General features: G+C 40.5%; 1 protein-coding gene across 1 annotated transcript; it reads left to right on the top strand.

Moving 5' to 3' along the window:
• The first annotated feature begins 270 nt into the window (after window positions 1-270).
• On the top strand, window positions 271-15,352 carry st8sia3 (ST8 alpha-N-acetyl-neuraminide alpha-2,8-sialyltransferase 3). The gene is made up of 5 exons (XM_062434738.1): window positions 271-922; window positions 6,879-6,908; window positions 10,186-10,305; window positions 12,467-13,024; window positions 14,565-15,352. The coding sequence occupies exons 1-5, from the start codon at window positions 651-653 to the stop codon at window positions 14,845-14,847; spliced, it is 1,263 nt and encodes a 420-aa protein (XP_062290722.1). The 5' UTR covers window positions 271-650; the 3' UTR covers window positions 14,848-15,352.
• Window positions 15,353-15,621: the final 269 nt, after the last annotated feature.

Raw genomic sequence — 15,621 nt, 5'->3', positions numbered from 1 at the left:
TTTAAAACAAATCTATTTTAATTTAATAGCCTACAGGGTCAAAAGTTAATGAACATAGTAATCCATTAAACATTATCCAGTGTTAAAAATACAATTTGCAAACTCCACAGAAATATTTCAATTATACACTTGAGCTAAACACACTGTTTTAAAAAAAAAATGTATATAGTTTCAGTACCCTGCAGCTCTCCTGGTGAGAGCGGTGGTCGTCTCCCTCTGCCTCTTCTTCCAACAGGAAGCAAAGCTCCGCCTCGGATGCTGCTGCTGCTGTTTATCTGATTACAGCGATACAAGAGACGCGTCTCCTTAAAGCGACACTCCGGCTTCATTAATCAGACTACCGGGGAGGACAGAGGAGGACAGAGACGCTGGGATGCAGATGAAGAGAGGGAGCAGCCCGCCTCCATCACCTCCATGAAGGATACCGCTGCATTTCACCGCCTTGATCTTATGAAACCGGCTGTAATCTGACCCTGCGTGGTTGCAGAAAACCCCTCCACGACCCCCCTCCTCCTCCCCCTCCTCCTCCTCCCTCCGTTACTCGCATCCTTTGGATACATGGACCCTCAATGCGTCACGCTAGTTCTTCCTGCGTCTTTTCCTCCGCAGACGCTCCGCTACCTATTCGCCTCATATTTGGGTGATGCCTGATGCGGTGTGCCTGGGTGCTCGCTGTCTCCTCGTCCTGGTCCTGGTCCTGGTCCCGGCCGGTCCCTGATCATCTGTTTCGGGGGGGCCGCTGCCCGCAGAGAGGAAAGATGGTTCGCATTGCCAGCGCGTTGGGGCTTGTCATGTTCAGTGTGGCTCTGCTCATCCTGTCTCTCATCAGCTACGTGTCTATCAAGAAGGACTTCCTGCTCAGCACCCCCAGATACGGATCTAATGGAGGACCCAGGATGTATATGTTCCACACTGGGTTTCGGTGAGTTGAGGCCAGGTTTGGTTTGCACAGTGTTTTTTTTATGGTGTAGGCTATATGCTGACAGGGCAGGAAATCCATTTGAATATGAGGTGATGCAGCACGATTTGGTTTTAAATCCTCACGCACATTGTAAAATAAAGAGTGATTATTAGTGTTTTTATAGTTTTGCATGTATGTCATCTCTCCTCTAGGATGGAGCAACCAAATCAGGAAAAACCCCACTGTTTAGTGAAATATGTTTCAAGTAGCTCATGAAGGTGTTGCAGTTAGCAGCTCACACTCAGGTGAAGGCCTCTCTGCTGTGTGAGGCCTCACAGATCACACTGTACCGCTGTGCTTACCTGGCTATCTATTAGCCTACAGATATGACTATAATGGTAAATGGACTGCATATATATATATAGGTATATAGAACCTTTTTTAGTCTTCCCACCACTCAAAGCGCTTTATATTACATGCCATCAGTCACACATTCACACACATTCATACGCTGTTGGCAGATGCTGGCATGCAAGGTGCCAACCTACTCATTAGGAGATTCTAACCCTAATTCTAATTCTCATTCACACACACACAAACACTCACATACTGATGGCGCAGCCTTCAGGAGCAATTTGGGATTCTTGCCCAAGGACACTTGGACATGTGGACTGGAGGAGCCAGGGACTGAACTGCAGATGTCTACCTACCCCTACTACTGCAGGTGTTCTGTTTCTCAGACCTGGCTTCATTAAAAATGTTCATTCTAATCATTTATGCTCTAAACGGCCAAGAGTAACCATGTACTTCAGTGTACTTTTGGTACTGTTTTTAGGCTGTTTTGTATTGTTAGTTTTAGGCAACTTAGTTCTAATGAAGGGGAATCTTCATGCTGTATCATATCATTATATTTTAAACCCTGTTTCAAGATGGAACATTGATCAGATTACGTATTATGACACTATTTTCAACATCCAAGGCCACATTGTTAAATGATTTTCTTTCTATAATATCTATCCACACATTGACTGGTGGATTGACGCTATCGACTCGCTATGTCTTTCCAAAACCAGCTCCATAAAGAAATGTTTTCCCCCCAGTTTGTAGTATGGAAGCATGTGACTGGCCTGCAGCCCTGCACTGAGTGCTGACCTCCTACCTGTGAGGTGAACTGGCGCTGTGACACCAGCTGCCAGCATTACTGTTACATAAGCTCAGTTCTCATGTAAACAAGCCTTCTACTAAAAAGGCATATGAGGCAATAACAACATATTGTATTAGCAGCATATTTAAAATAAAGAGACCAGCCATGGAGACACAAATATCTGTACCAATTAATGTAAATAGAGGTGCACAAAACATTAGAACTAGCATCTGACCCCTGGTAGAAAAGACGCTAAGAGTTTAGACTGAGCTTTACTAGAAAGAAGAAGAAATGATCAGTTCAAACAAGGATGTGGAAGTTAAGAGTCAGTATATTCATATTTTGGACATGCTGTTTGGGACAAAAGCAGCTGTTAGACATACTGGAGGACCGTTGTGTGTTGATATTAAAATCCTTGTGCAAAAAATAAAATAGCTGACAGAGGATTTTATGTTGGAATCATTATAGGAGTAGCTGGACATCCTTGGAAATGTGCTTATTTTGCATTCTTGCTGAGAGTGAAATAAGAAGATCAATACCTCTCTCGTGTTTTTAGTAAAGGATGTGGTTAGCTTAGCTCTTACCAAAGGTTGAAAATACACCAGCACCTTTAAAGCTGTGTTTGTTTTGTTCATTAAAACCACAATATACAGTCTTTACGCTATGCTAAGCTAAGCTAATTACCTCCTGGCTACAATTCTGCACTTCATTCACACATATGTGAATAATACCGGTTCAAAAGTTGCATGCAAAAGTTTCTCAGCAGAAACTTGTGCAGGTGTATGTATTAATCTCATATCCTGTATATATAGCAGATATCCAGTTTGTTATTGAAAAATTCTGCATTATCATCATCATCATAATGTCAGTAGTGGATGGCACTAATTGGCTAATGTTTTCTCAATAAGAAGACATCTTGTGCCCTGATAACCTGGCCCAAATGTGGTCATGTTAGTGTATTTTCAGTGTGTGTGTGTGTGTGTTTGTGTGTGTGTGTACCAGCCTGAAGGAAAACAGGGCATCTGTCACTTAATCCCACAGCTGTGAACTAGAGCAGCTCATTCACTCACAGCTCTTATGTCTCTCCTTTAGTCCTTTTATCGCTATTTTGGACCCAACTGTTAGTTTATGCACGTGATGGGGGGGGGGAAAAAAGAATTAAAAATGTAAAAACACATTTTGTGAATGAGTCATGACGCAGACAATAGTCATAGTGATTCTGACTGAGCGGGACATCTGGGTGATGAATGAGTCCTTTATTTAATAATATTTCAGCAAATAGTCACAAGATCGTGAGGATGTACGGGGATTATAAATGGATACTTGAAATCTGGCTGACGTCCCAATACAAGACTTTATACTCATTCTAAGTAGCTTCACAGGAGAAATGTGATACAATGAATCACAAATTCTCACAAAAGCCAAGTTTGTGTCTTGCACGAACAAATAAAGTTGGTCCCTAATAATTAAAAGCACTAAAAACATTGTGCAAAGTGGTAAATTCAGCTTAATGTACATTTTCACGTCACTACTTCCCTCAGTACAACAACAAAGTTAAGCCATACTCTCTGGTCTACTGCTACTCTACATTGCTGTTCTTTTCTATTGTTAAGCAACAGCTGTTAAAACTGGTGCACTCTGAGCTGATGGAAAACTTTTAATATGAATAAGTCTACTTTATCCTGAATTTATCAAGACAACAATAGAGGAAGGTTCTAGAAAAAGACTTGGGTCTCTCAGTACAGTAAACGTAGGGCCCTGGCTAATATATACATGTTTTACCTTTAGTGGACAGTTGGTGGCAAACAGGCCGATAGGAAACAAGGGGAGACAGAAAGGGGTACGACATGCAACAAAGGTCCCTTGCCAGACTCGAACCAGGGACGTTGTGGGTACATGGCATACGTGTAACCACTGGCTAATATTTGAAATGTGACTCACAAAAGTCAGTATGCAGACTAAATAAGCTTGCATTTTGCTGTCCCATAATGCAGTGCAGAAAGACAACTAGGGAGCTAAGAATTTCAGAAAAAGGTGTTTATTCTCTATGAAGTTTAAGCGATAGTGATGGCGGTGTTCCCATGGCTGGATCTACCATACGGGCAATCTGTGCCCAGGCGCCCTTGAGCAGAAAGGGGCCCTTAATGATGGGAGAAAAATTTATGAAGTTGATGTTGATAATTATAATCACTGTTGGAAGCGTAGTATGTCCAACACTAAATATAAAGTTAATGTTTCCACCCAACAACATCGTTATCCAATCAGAATAAAATAAAAGTTATTTGGGGGACATGGGGGCCCCTGAGGGTACTAATGCAGTCATTATATGATTTACATCTTTCAGTACACATCCTGTATCACACTTCCTGTTAGTACAAAATGGTGAAGTACATGCATTACTTGGACACTTACTTACTATGACAAGGAGAACATACTGTATAGGAATTGGGACACAGTGTTGTATTTCTTATCCCTCTGGCTCTGGAGAGATAGAGTGGGTATGGACAAAAATCTGTGTTTGTCTGACAGAAAAAATGTTTTATCTTTTCAGAAAGACTGATGACAAAAATGCAGAGGAACAGAATCAGAGTAGAGCAAAGAGATTGGCTCCCCATCTGCAGTTTATAGTTAATGAGGCTATGTGTCCGATCACCTCCGCAACTAGTTTCGACGGTCAGATCCTCAATGTGTGTGTGTATGTGTGTGTGTGAGGTTTGTTTACAGCTGGAATTTATTGGGTTTTTACTGCTTCAAATTCCAACCCAAATAGGTCTGTTGTCACCAGCAGAGCTCCGATACCTTGAAACAGGTTTTAGTAGGGTCACTGCGGCGCAACTGCATGGAAAATCATTCTGTAAATCTTTGTTTGTCCGACATGTTCGGTCAGGTCCGGAGTGTGACGCTAAAAACGGCGTCGGCCTGATGAAGGTTCTGGAGGCCAGCGGGGGCCGTCCTTGGATCAGATTTATGGCGCGAGAGCTGCATTCATTTTCCACCCGCCTGTAATCATTTTCCTCCTGGCTCGCTGTCACCACAGGCCAAGGTTACCCCTCAGAGTGAGTTAGATGAGGAGAGCAGCATTTTGAGGAGAAAACACTATGCCGTTGGACAAATCTGTATAAGTTTCCTGCTGTGTTATTGCAAGATGGTGATTCAGAGGAGAATTTGTGGTTTTGTTTGTAGTCAGTAGATGAAGACGGTGTTTGTCCATCTGTCCCCATTACATTGAAAAAGAGGATATTCCAAATGATCTTGGCGACTGACCTTTACTGTAGCACTACCATCAGTGGGAGATTTACAATAGACTGTAATGGCTAGGTTTCCCTTAAAATGATTGGCCGCCCTGACACCTCGTCAGTCAACAAAGTGACCCCTGTGCAGCACATGTTTGTGCACCTCCCAATTTATGTAGCTAAGCCTTCATTGCTTCCATTCAAGGTCTAGATCAGAGTATACAACCGTAGCAGCAATGCGAGGCTGTACTTTGTCACAGTGGTGCTTTGAGCTTAGTGCTATAATCTGCAAGGTATCATGCTTACAATGCAATTCTACCATTGTCACAATGGTTAGGAAATGTGTGTTAGGAAATGTTAGTTTTGCAGGTGATTGCACATAAATCGTTGCAACAATAAAAAAAAAATCAGAAGATCACAAAGGTCACCAAGATTCATACTAAAGGGAACGTAACTGTGTACACTACTTTTCATGGCATAGTTGCAAAATAATTACATTATCAACTTATCGTACAATAACGTAATTATCAACATCATCATGTCTATATATGGACTTATCACATGATACATGGACATGACCTCGATTTTTTTTTACCTCAATATTGACATAGTCACATTAGCAGCTAAGAGGCTATTCATGTCACATTGGCTAAGCGAGTAGTGTCCTCCATTCCTCACTGTGTACGTCCTGAGTGGAGACTGCAGAAGAAATAAAGGTAAATAACTCTGTCCCCAACCATAATGACAGTCTGTAGCACCCACTCTACAATCCCAACCCCTTGCTTTACCATATCATCATTATATCAGTGGTATAAAATGATCAATATCAACAATAATATCATTTATTGCGATTATTTCTGAGACAATATATCGTCAAACAAAAGTAGTTATTGTGAAAGGTCTGACTAATGTCCACCTCGTGGTGACACAATACAAAGTCAGAGAATCACAAAAGTCATTGCAACACATCTAGGAATCATGATTATGATATTTTATGTTTGAACTGATGGTGCTACGGGAAAAGTCAGGAGAGAACAAGATCCATTAGGATTCATCCTCTGGTCATCCTAGGATATCTGTACAAAACATCATGGTGAGGTATCTAATAGTTGTTGAGACATTTCAGTCTGGACCAAAGTGGTGGACCAAATGATGAGCTGACATTGCTAACACAAATGGCCAATGGTTACATTTCTTTTCCATTATTTATGCCGATTAATGAATATTACATAACCTTTGGGGATCATGTTTACTGTATAAACTCATAAATCATAGATTTGTTCGATCACCCAGTGTTGATCGAACGAATCTATCTCTTACTATGACTGATTGTTAAATGTGTGTCTTTTTTATTTAATCAGCACTTTGTAATTGTTGCAAACATTTCCACACAGCAAAGATACGGTAATCATCTTTATAGCTTTATTATATAACCATTATAAGTGCATTACTGTTGCTATGATATGATATATACTAAGGATTTGAATGCATTTAATCTCTGCATGCCAGCTTTTCCCCTTTCTGTCAGTTATATGAAGATTAAAAGAAGAGTGAATGAGTCTATTTTTTTGTTGTGTTTGTTTCACGTTTCCTTCTGCAGCGAGAGGCCGCCTCGCAAACCCGACCTGAGGTGAATACAGAGTGCTGAAGTCTTACAAAGGAAATATATTTACATCTCTGTGGTCTGATACGGAAGTTACTTCCTGTAGTTGATCGTTATAAGCGGAAGAGTCTTTGTTTGACATTTGGAGCAGCTTCTGCTTCAGCTGTTTGCAGCCGAGCTGAAAACCTGCAGCCATCAAACTGTTTGTGTCACTACGAAGACGAGAAGAAACGTCGAGTTTAAGACACTAAATTTTCTCTGCCGTTTGATGGTTTGGCGTTGGATTTGAATCAGCATGAAATAAAGAAATCAGGAGACTAGTAAAAACATTCTCTTTTAGCTTGTATACATTTTGTGTGACTTTATTACATCAAAAGCCCCAAAAGTCCCAAAAGATTACATTTTTTAATCTAATATTTTCCTGCACAAGTTAGTATCTTGTGTGCATGTAAAGGATAAAAAATACATCATCTTTGGGGACTTTAGGGGCCCTCTAATATACATTTGTAGTAACGTGTCCAAATTGACAACTCAGAAGTCTTGATATGAAGTGAGTTCCTTTCCCAAGAACAATTTGTTCATCTTTAGTATTTCCACATTTCCAGTTGGGTAAATTCTTGTCAGTATTTCATGCTGATCCTCTCTGGCTGAGCCTCACTGTCTACAAAGATGGGCGGACGCTGCAACCACAAAATAAAGCTGCTGGAGGTCTGACTGCCATCAGATCCAGGTCAAACAGTATTTACAAATACTTTTAAGAGTTGGTGTTACACTGACCAGGCTCCACAAAGGTGGGGTTTGCCATACAGGACTTTATGATAGGTTACAAAATGTTGGCATGATCACAGATTTTGGTGTCGGCTTTGGTCAAAATCTTAGTGATCAGACGTCCTGGTGCAGTAAACTCCACCGGCTTGGTTTTTCATGCAGGATGAACCAAACTTACAACTTACTTGCAAATACTATTTGACCAGTTGCGTCTGCCATAGCAGAATCTCGACTCCTGAAACCTTGACATTTTGGTGTTTTGTCAAATTCAATAGAGCAGTGTTAAAAGAGGTGACTTCTCCGACATCTGGGAAAGTCTCTTGCTGTCCGTGTTCCCCAGACACCGATGAGAAGATTCATATCGGTTTCATCTCTGCGTGACTGGTACAGAGACAAGTCCAGGACCTTTTTAAACATTGTGTTTTGTGCCTGAATTCAGCTCTGACACACAGAACGCCAATAGTGAGACATTAAATTGCATTATAGACCTCATGCATGCATCATTTTCTTGTGAATCCCTCGTGCTTAGGAAGGAAATCTGAATCATGTGCGGGAATAGTGGACTCCACCACAACTCATTAAAAACTACTATAGAGAGATAATTACAGAATGTAAATACACTGAATGGCTAGTGAAGAAAAAATGCCTGCCATGGATAATATAAAATGAAGATCTCAAGGGTTATAACTTTAATGGAAGTTATCGCTCTATGTAATGTTTTTCCACCTTAACTCACTAACATTTCCCAGCATTCAGTGAGATTGTATTTTCAGCCTCCCATAATAACAGGACATTTGAAATGCTGCGTGCAGTTAGTGGGCCCAGCAGTTACTGGTTAACAAGCACACCTGTACACACTTACATGTGTACAAAAAATAAGTTACAACATGTAAATCAGACTTTTTCTTATTTGTTAGGTGTGTTTTTTTTCGCTTTTGATGGAGCTAAGCTAACAGTTTCTTCCTGCTCTAGTCTTTGTGCTAAGCTAGTCTAAACACACTGGACTTGAATCACATCTCTGTACTGGATACACAGAGGTTCATTTTCTCACCTGACTCTGGGGAAGATGGAGAACAGAAGGATTTCCCAAATTGTTGGCCTATTACCGTAATAGGACATGTGGATTTAATGCTGTCCTGACTTTGGAGTGACTTTATTCTAACAGGTGACGGCAACATGGACAAACTCAAAGACATTTAAAATGTCAAGGTTTTCTGTGCATAAAGCAGGCATATGGAAAGGCTTATTAAATGAATTAACATGTGGTTTTATACTGACTCATGGGGATTATCATTAGAGGAGAATGGAGTTTTAGGCTTCTTGCACTGCAAAATAAATGTTCATCTTAACAAGTACTTTGACCTCATGTTCAATCTTTAAATATTTTAGAATGTCTTGAAATGCCAGGCATCATTCTGAAAGTGAATTCGAATTTGGATGAAAAGTAAATATTTCACGTCACACGTGTTTCAAATGAAATACTTGCTAAGATGGACAGAATTGCCGCAACAGTTTGGCCTCGTTGCTAATTTCCCCACAGTACACCGGGGTGATTCTGAGACTAAACTAGATTCACAGGTATGCAAGAGACTCAGAGTCTGCGTTTACACTGAGCTGATAGTGTAAATGAAACTGTCTGAATAAGTTTTTCACTGCTGCGAAAACAAATGTATATTTTCTGAATGGCCCCTCAAACACTTGCACATTTCAATTAGCTGAGTCTTTTGGAGGCATTCTAGCTTTGTGAAGAGAGCGGTACTGATGGTTGAAAAAGACAAAATATCAGTAAACATTCATTTTCTGCAGGACCCAGCCCTAGCTCTCTAAAGATCAATTCTGGTTTATTACATATTAAGTCTTAGTTTTTGTAGTTTTGGCCATGATATCTAAACCACTGCTATAAGAAAGTTTGACATGTCAGGAAACACGAGCAGTCAGACCCTCAAGTTAGTCAAACTTAAATTTGACCCATGTTACTGCTTAAATGTGACCCATGTTACTTACCATAGTTGTGTTCATAGCATACATAGTTTCCTGTACATTTCAGATGCCCTCACTTTCAGGTTTTAAGGTATTTTGAAAGTAAAAAAGAGGCATTTTTGTGCAATAGAAACAACTTTTAGAGTTGTGTTTAATTGATTGAATGAACTAAGTACTATTTTTTTTAGAACAATAAATAACGTGTACAGTTTTGTCTCACATTTGGTGTAGATTGATCTTATGCAAAGTTATGCATATTTAAAGCCATTAGAAAATGTGGTTTAACTGAGTAGCTAAATCATTGGCTTGTTTACAACATGTCTAGTAATCTGACTGCTTGTGTATCATCCTTGTCAGACTAATTATCCGTCAATGCTTTTCAAGCCACCCAAAGGCATTTCTTTCACCTTATCTTAAAAGAGCTAAAATGCTTCTCAAAAACATTTTGAAGTGCAAGTGGGTGAGGCCGACCTCGTCCTCACACAGGAAGGCTGTGTTAACCTCCATGTCTCTTCCTCCTTCTTTTTCCCCCTCCTCCTCCTCCTCCTTTGTGTAGCTCCCAGCTGGCAATGAAGTATCTGGATCCAGCTTTCAGTCCTCTGACAAATGCTCTCAGCGAGGACTTGCAGAACTCCTCTAAATGGAGGTACAACAGCACTGCTTTTATACAGCAGAGGTAGGTTACACACATGGGTGCTGAAAGCTTAGCATGCTTTTAGCACTTACAGCAGTGAGCACTAGTGGTAAAAATGCTTGTGTTATCTTGAGCAAAGAGCACTTCAACAATGTTACAGTAACAAAAAATGAGGCAGCATTCACATCGAACATGTTTACAAAAAAGTTAATGTTGACACCAGATGACTTGTGTTGTTGTGGCTTTGGGGTTTGAAAGCATTTTATTAAATCTGAATCATTTTTAAAAAATCTGCTTATTGAGTCTGAACCCTTTTGAATTCTTTATCAGATTAATGTAGGTTAATGATGCAACATGTGATACTGTACTGTATTTATAAATGACTGAAATCCAAAGATTCAATTGAGTTATGAAAATTTAACTTGGAGAAGTCAAGTCCAAAGTCAGCTGAGAAAAGTACAACTCAAGGCTTGACTCTTGTCAAGTCTTAAGTCAACTCTCAAACCCTTGAGGACAGGTCTTAAGTCTCAAATCTTGTCAGTGTATCACATCAAGTCTCAAGTGACTCGAGACTTTGTCTTAAGTCCTTACAAAGCAGTCCTTGAAGGCAAGTCCAATTCAAGTCTCAAATCAAGTCTTGAGTCTCATCAAAGCTAATCTGAACAGTCTTAAATCCTCGAGGGCAAGTCAAAGTTAAGTCTCGAGTCATCTTAGATAAGTCTTTGACAAGTCTTGTTGAGGCAACCCTCAAGTCTCTTAAGTCCTTACAAAGCAGTCCTTTATGGCAAGACGAATTCAAGTCTCAAGTCAAGGGTTGAGTCTTGTCAACGGCAATCTGAAAATTCTCAAGTCCTTGAAGGCAAGTCCGATTCAAATCTCAAGTTAAGTCTTGAGTCTCATGAAAGCCAATCTGAAAAGACTCAAGTCCTTGAGGGCGAGTCTAAATTAAGTCTGGAATCATCTTAGATAAGTCTTTGACAAGTCTTATCAAAGCAAGTCACAAGTCTGAAGTCTTTGAGGGCAAAGTCTTGAGTCTTGTCAAAGCTAGTCTTGTCATGTCTCCAGTCTTTTAGGGCAAGTCCAAGTCAAATCTCAAGACAGTTGAAGCTGTTGGCATCACAGAGACAAAGTCCTTTTCAGTGGAGAAGCCTAATAATTAAATATTTATGGTTAGTGGCCAAGCAAGTGCTGCCTGTCGCTTTTCTTGTTTTTGCTTTCAAGCCTCAAGTCAAGTCAAATCTCAAGGAAATCTATTCTCAAGTCCTCATTTTTGTGGAGTCTGAATTCTACATCTCCTGTCTTTAGTCCATAGGTTTACTTGTCTATTGTTCAAAACAGATTCATTAGTAGTAATGGTAATAAAAGCCCTGGTAGAAGCAGAAATGTCTTTGTGTGCAACTAGAGAGGGGAAATCAAGTTCAGATTAAAAGATCATCAGGGCAAAAAAAGCATCAGAAATGGAACACTTACTTTGAGGCAGATGTATTTTAATATCACAAAATGTGGTTTAATCGGGTCTGAAGAGGCCAAAGGGTGGAAAACAAATGAACTACAAAAAGAGACCAACTACATCTACATCAACATTCTCCTCCACCGTTAATCCACAAACATTAATCGGCATGCAAATCATGTTTAATGCAGATTGAGATTTACATACAGTATAACATCATCACAATCATTGTCTCCAGTTAGACTGAAGGACATCATTTAAATGCAGAGCTGGTATAAACTGGTTTCATTGTGTTTGTAGTTAATCAGATCTGTTCACTACTGGGTTTAAATCCTTCATTGACTTTTTCCTTTAATCCACTGTTTGTCATTATTATAATTACTTTTAGATTTTGCTGTGGTCACAGTGCCAGCTGTTGTATCCACAGTAGTGACTGGATAAAGAGCATATCTAGTGAAATAAGCTTAAATTACCTAGACATTGAGAACTGCAGGAAGTGGAGACATTAACAGCAACACGTAAAGTCCAATGCAATAAATATTGGATTAAACTCTATGGTATTTTTGTGGTTTTCTTATATCGGTTTTCTCCATGTTGTTATTTTGTTAGCTAGGAACAACTTACAGTTGTCCAAACCCCTTAAACCCCCTGTACATGTTCCTGTACTATGGTAGATATGAAAAAAACTATTTGCATTTTGATTGTATCTAGTCTGACTGCAGTACTGAACAAAAACATCTTTGCGTCTTGCAGGAACGAGATCTCTCAGTACATCGACATTCCCCACAACTTCACGCTGACACGAAGCTCGGTCCGAATTGGACAGCTGATGCACTATGACTACTCAAGCCACAAGTACGTCTTCTCCATCGGCGAGAACTTCCGCTCACTCCTCCCTGACGTCTCGCCGACCCTCAACAAGCACTACAACGTGTGCGCTGTGGTCGGCAACAGCGGCATCCTCACTGGTTCGCGCTGCGGTCCCCAAATTGAGAAGTTTGACTATGTCTTCCGTTGCAACTTTGCCCCGACAGAGATCTTTAAGAAGGATGTCGGGCGACGGACCAACATGACGACCTTTAACCCGAGTATCCTAGAGAAATACTACAACAATTTACTGACCGTGCAGGACAGGAACAACTTCTTCCTGAGCTTGAAGAAGCTGGATGGTGCCATTCTGTGGATTCCGGCGTTTTTCTTCCACACGTCGGCCACAGTGACCAGGACGCTGGTTGACTTCTTTGTGGAACATCGAGGTCAGCTGAAGGTCCAGCTGGCCTGGCCTGGAAACATCATGCAATACGTCAACAAGTGAGAAACATTTTTAATACTGCAATATATCCACAAATATCAAGACCCCACATGTAGGCTTGACTCATTTTTCCTTTGCTTGCAGGGTTTGTCAGTAGCTTTCTTTTTTTTTTTAAAGCCTTCTAATTTTTAGCAAACATTAGTAAATGGTGCATTTGTTGGGACTATTTTTAGAAGTGGATTTATACACATTTGGTGCTCTAGGGAGTATTTCTGGTAGCAGGACAGCGTGTGTGGGATAAAGTTAAAATAAACTAATGTGTGTGCTCATGGTAATGAAGGAATTTGTCACCCAGTGCCACAGTGAGGCTCATTGATGTGTTTTTAATAGTTTTTGGACAACACAGAAGCTCTGTGGGACAGAAGAACAGTATATTAGGCTATGGATACACAGATTGCACATTTTTTCATGGAATTTGTTTACAATAAGAAAAAGTACAGAATATCACAAGCCCAGCCCCGTCTCCCAAAAATGCCATTTATTTACTACTTTGTTTCTGCCCAATACATTTTGGAGGACAACATTATTGCTGCTTGGATTATGATCACTGGGAACAGTTTTTTTTCTAGTCAAAGAAGTGCTTTAGTTTGTTCTTGCAGTGCACTGCGGTTGTAGGGAAGTAATTTGGGGTGTATGGTTGACATTGTTTTATTAAGGGTCCTGCACCTTTCAGTGATTTTTGCTTGTCTCACACACAAGTAGATCCCATTTAAACTTGGTGAAACTGGTCAACCCTGCCTCCTAAAAATCATGTGTTGCTCCCCGTGTCCCTGTCCCCTATCCCTGTGTATTACTGTTATTTTGTGGAAACTGACTCAGGTGTGTTTGTATTGTATTGAGCTGTGCTCTATATGGCAAAGAGGAGATTTAGACTCCAAAGCCGGATTATAAGGAAACAGCTATTTAGTGAAAGGTATGGCACAGAGCTGTAACTGTGTGTGGAGAGGGATTTAAGTCCGGTGCTTATAGTGTTGTAGTGTCAGAATAGGCTCCTCATACAGTAGCCTAATCTTCACCAATCCCATTAAATCTACCTGCTCTGGAAGAATTACCACGTTTAAGCAGCTCAGATGGCTTTCAGCACCTCGAGGACTTGTGGAGCTGCTTTTGTTGAGGCCAGTTTGGAGAGTTTCCCCTCTGTGACGCTGCAGACTGGGACTGCCAGAAGAAAGCATCAGCAGTGGACAGATTAGCTGTTTTATTATCTAACTCTCAAGTCACTCCTTTCAGTAACAGCTTACTCTCAGACTTTTTATGAATGGCATGTAGGAATAAGTTGACAAAACCTGCCACAAGCAAAGAGTCTAAGGATATCTCTGTTTTATTTTTGAAAACACCTTTTTGTCAGTTTTCCATGTTTAATACCCAAACAAACTCTGATTAGGTGCCTTCTTAAACACAAAACACAAAAGTAATCATCAGTATAAGAACAGACTGAATTTCGTTGTTTTGTTCCTTTATGTTATGTACATTCCACCTTAATAATAATATGAAAAATGTATGACTCTTTAAATTGTTCTCCTCACTTGTGCTCAACAGCTACTGGAAAACCAAGCAGCTGTCGCCGAAGCGCCTCAGCACTGGGATCCTGATGTACACGCTGGCATCCTCCATGTGTGACCAGATCCACCTTTATGGTTTCTGGCCCTTTGGCTGGGACCCCAACACGGGTAAGGAGCTGCCGTACCACTACTATGACAAGAAGGGCACCAAGTTCACCACCAAATGGCAGGAATCCCATCAGCTGCCAGCTGAGTTCAAACTCCTCTACAAGATGCATACAGAGGGTCTGCTGAAGCTCTCCCTCTCCCACTGTGCTTAAGGCTAAAACTGCAACAAGAACAGTGCTTCTTCAAACTCCTCTCCAACGCTTCCGCAGGCCAGAGTTAAAGAAACTACCACACGGACAAACAAAAGATTAATGTGGTTTTGTCAAAGGCAAAATCGTGGCTATAAAGCTGACTTGGTGCAAGGGGCTCTTAAACTGTTTTTAGCCCAAGATCCTTGAGCAAAAGCCCGTAATCTTGAGCTCAAGGCGAACAGATGCTCAAAAAAAGGAGTCTATTAATTTTCTACTGCTCAAGAATCTTAAGGTGATGAAGACCTGAAGATGGAGTTTGTTTGTTGAATGAGACTCCAGCTGGACCTTAAAGCAATGTTGCTCTTCGGCAGAATATCACAAGCTTGTATTCCTTAATGGTGTTTTTAATCACACACTTTTGGCACTAAAGTGACAAATCAACAGGTTGCTTGTGTTACACCAAGAGAGTGTTCAGACCGACATTCAGACTACGTGAAAAAAAAAATGCAGACCCCTCATTCATTTCAATGACAAAACACATCCGGCAAACCTGGCTCTCAAAACTGGTAGATTACTTTGTACTATGAACAGCGTAATTCTACTGTGTACCTCACAATTATCATCATGGTTACTTTACAGAGCGATAAATCTTGTCTCATATTATTATGAACAGCTGTGCAGCATTTTGGTGTTTGGTAGACCTTTCAACTCATTATTATCCAAACTGGACTTATTTCCTGAAGAAATATACCAAGAACAACAGGAGTGCTTGTGTTTTTTTAATGCAGTGCTGTT

Source organism: Scomber scombrus, chromosome 15, assembly GCF_963691925.1.
Source record: "Scomber scombrus chromosome 15, fScoSco1.1, whole genome shotgun sequence".
In the NCBI taxonomy this organism is placed as follows: domain Eukaryota; kingdom Metazoa; phylum Chordata; class Actinopteri; order Scombriformes; family Scombridae; genus Scomber; species Scomber scombrus.
Note: the sequence above shows the minus strand (reverse complement) of the source record. Positions and strands in the feature narration are given on the sequence as shown.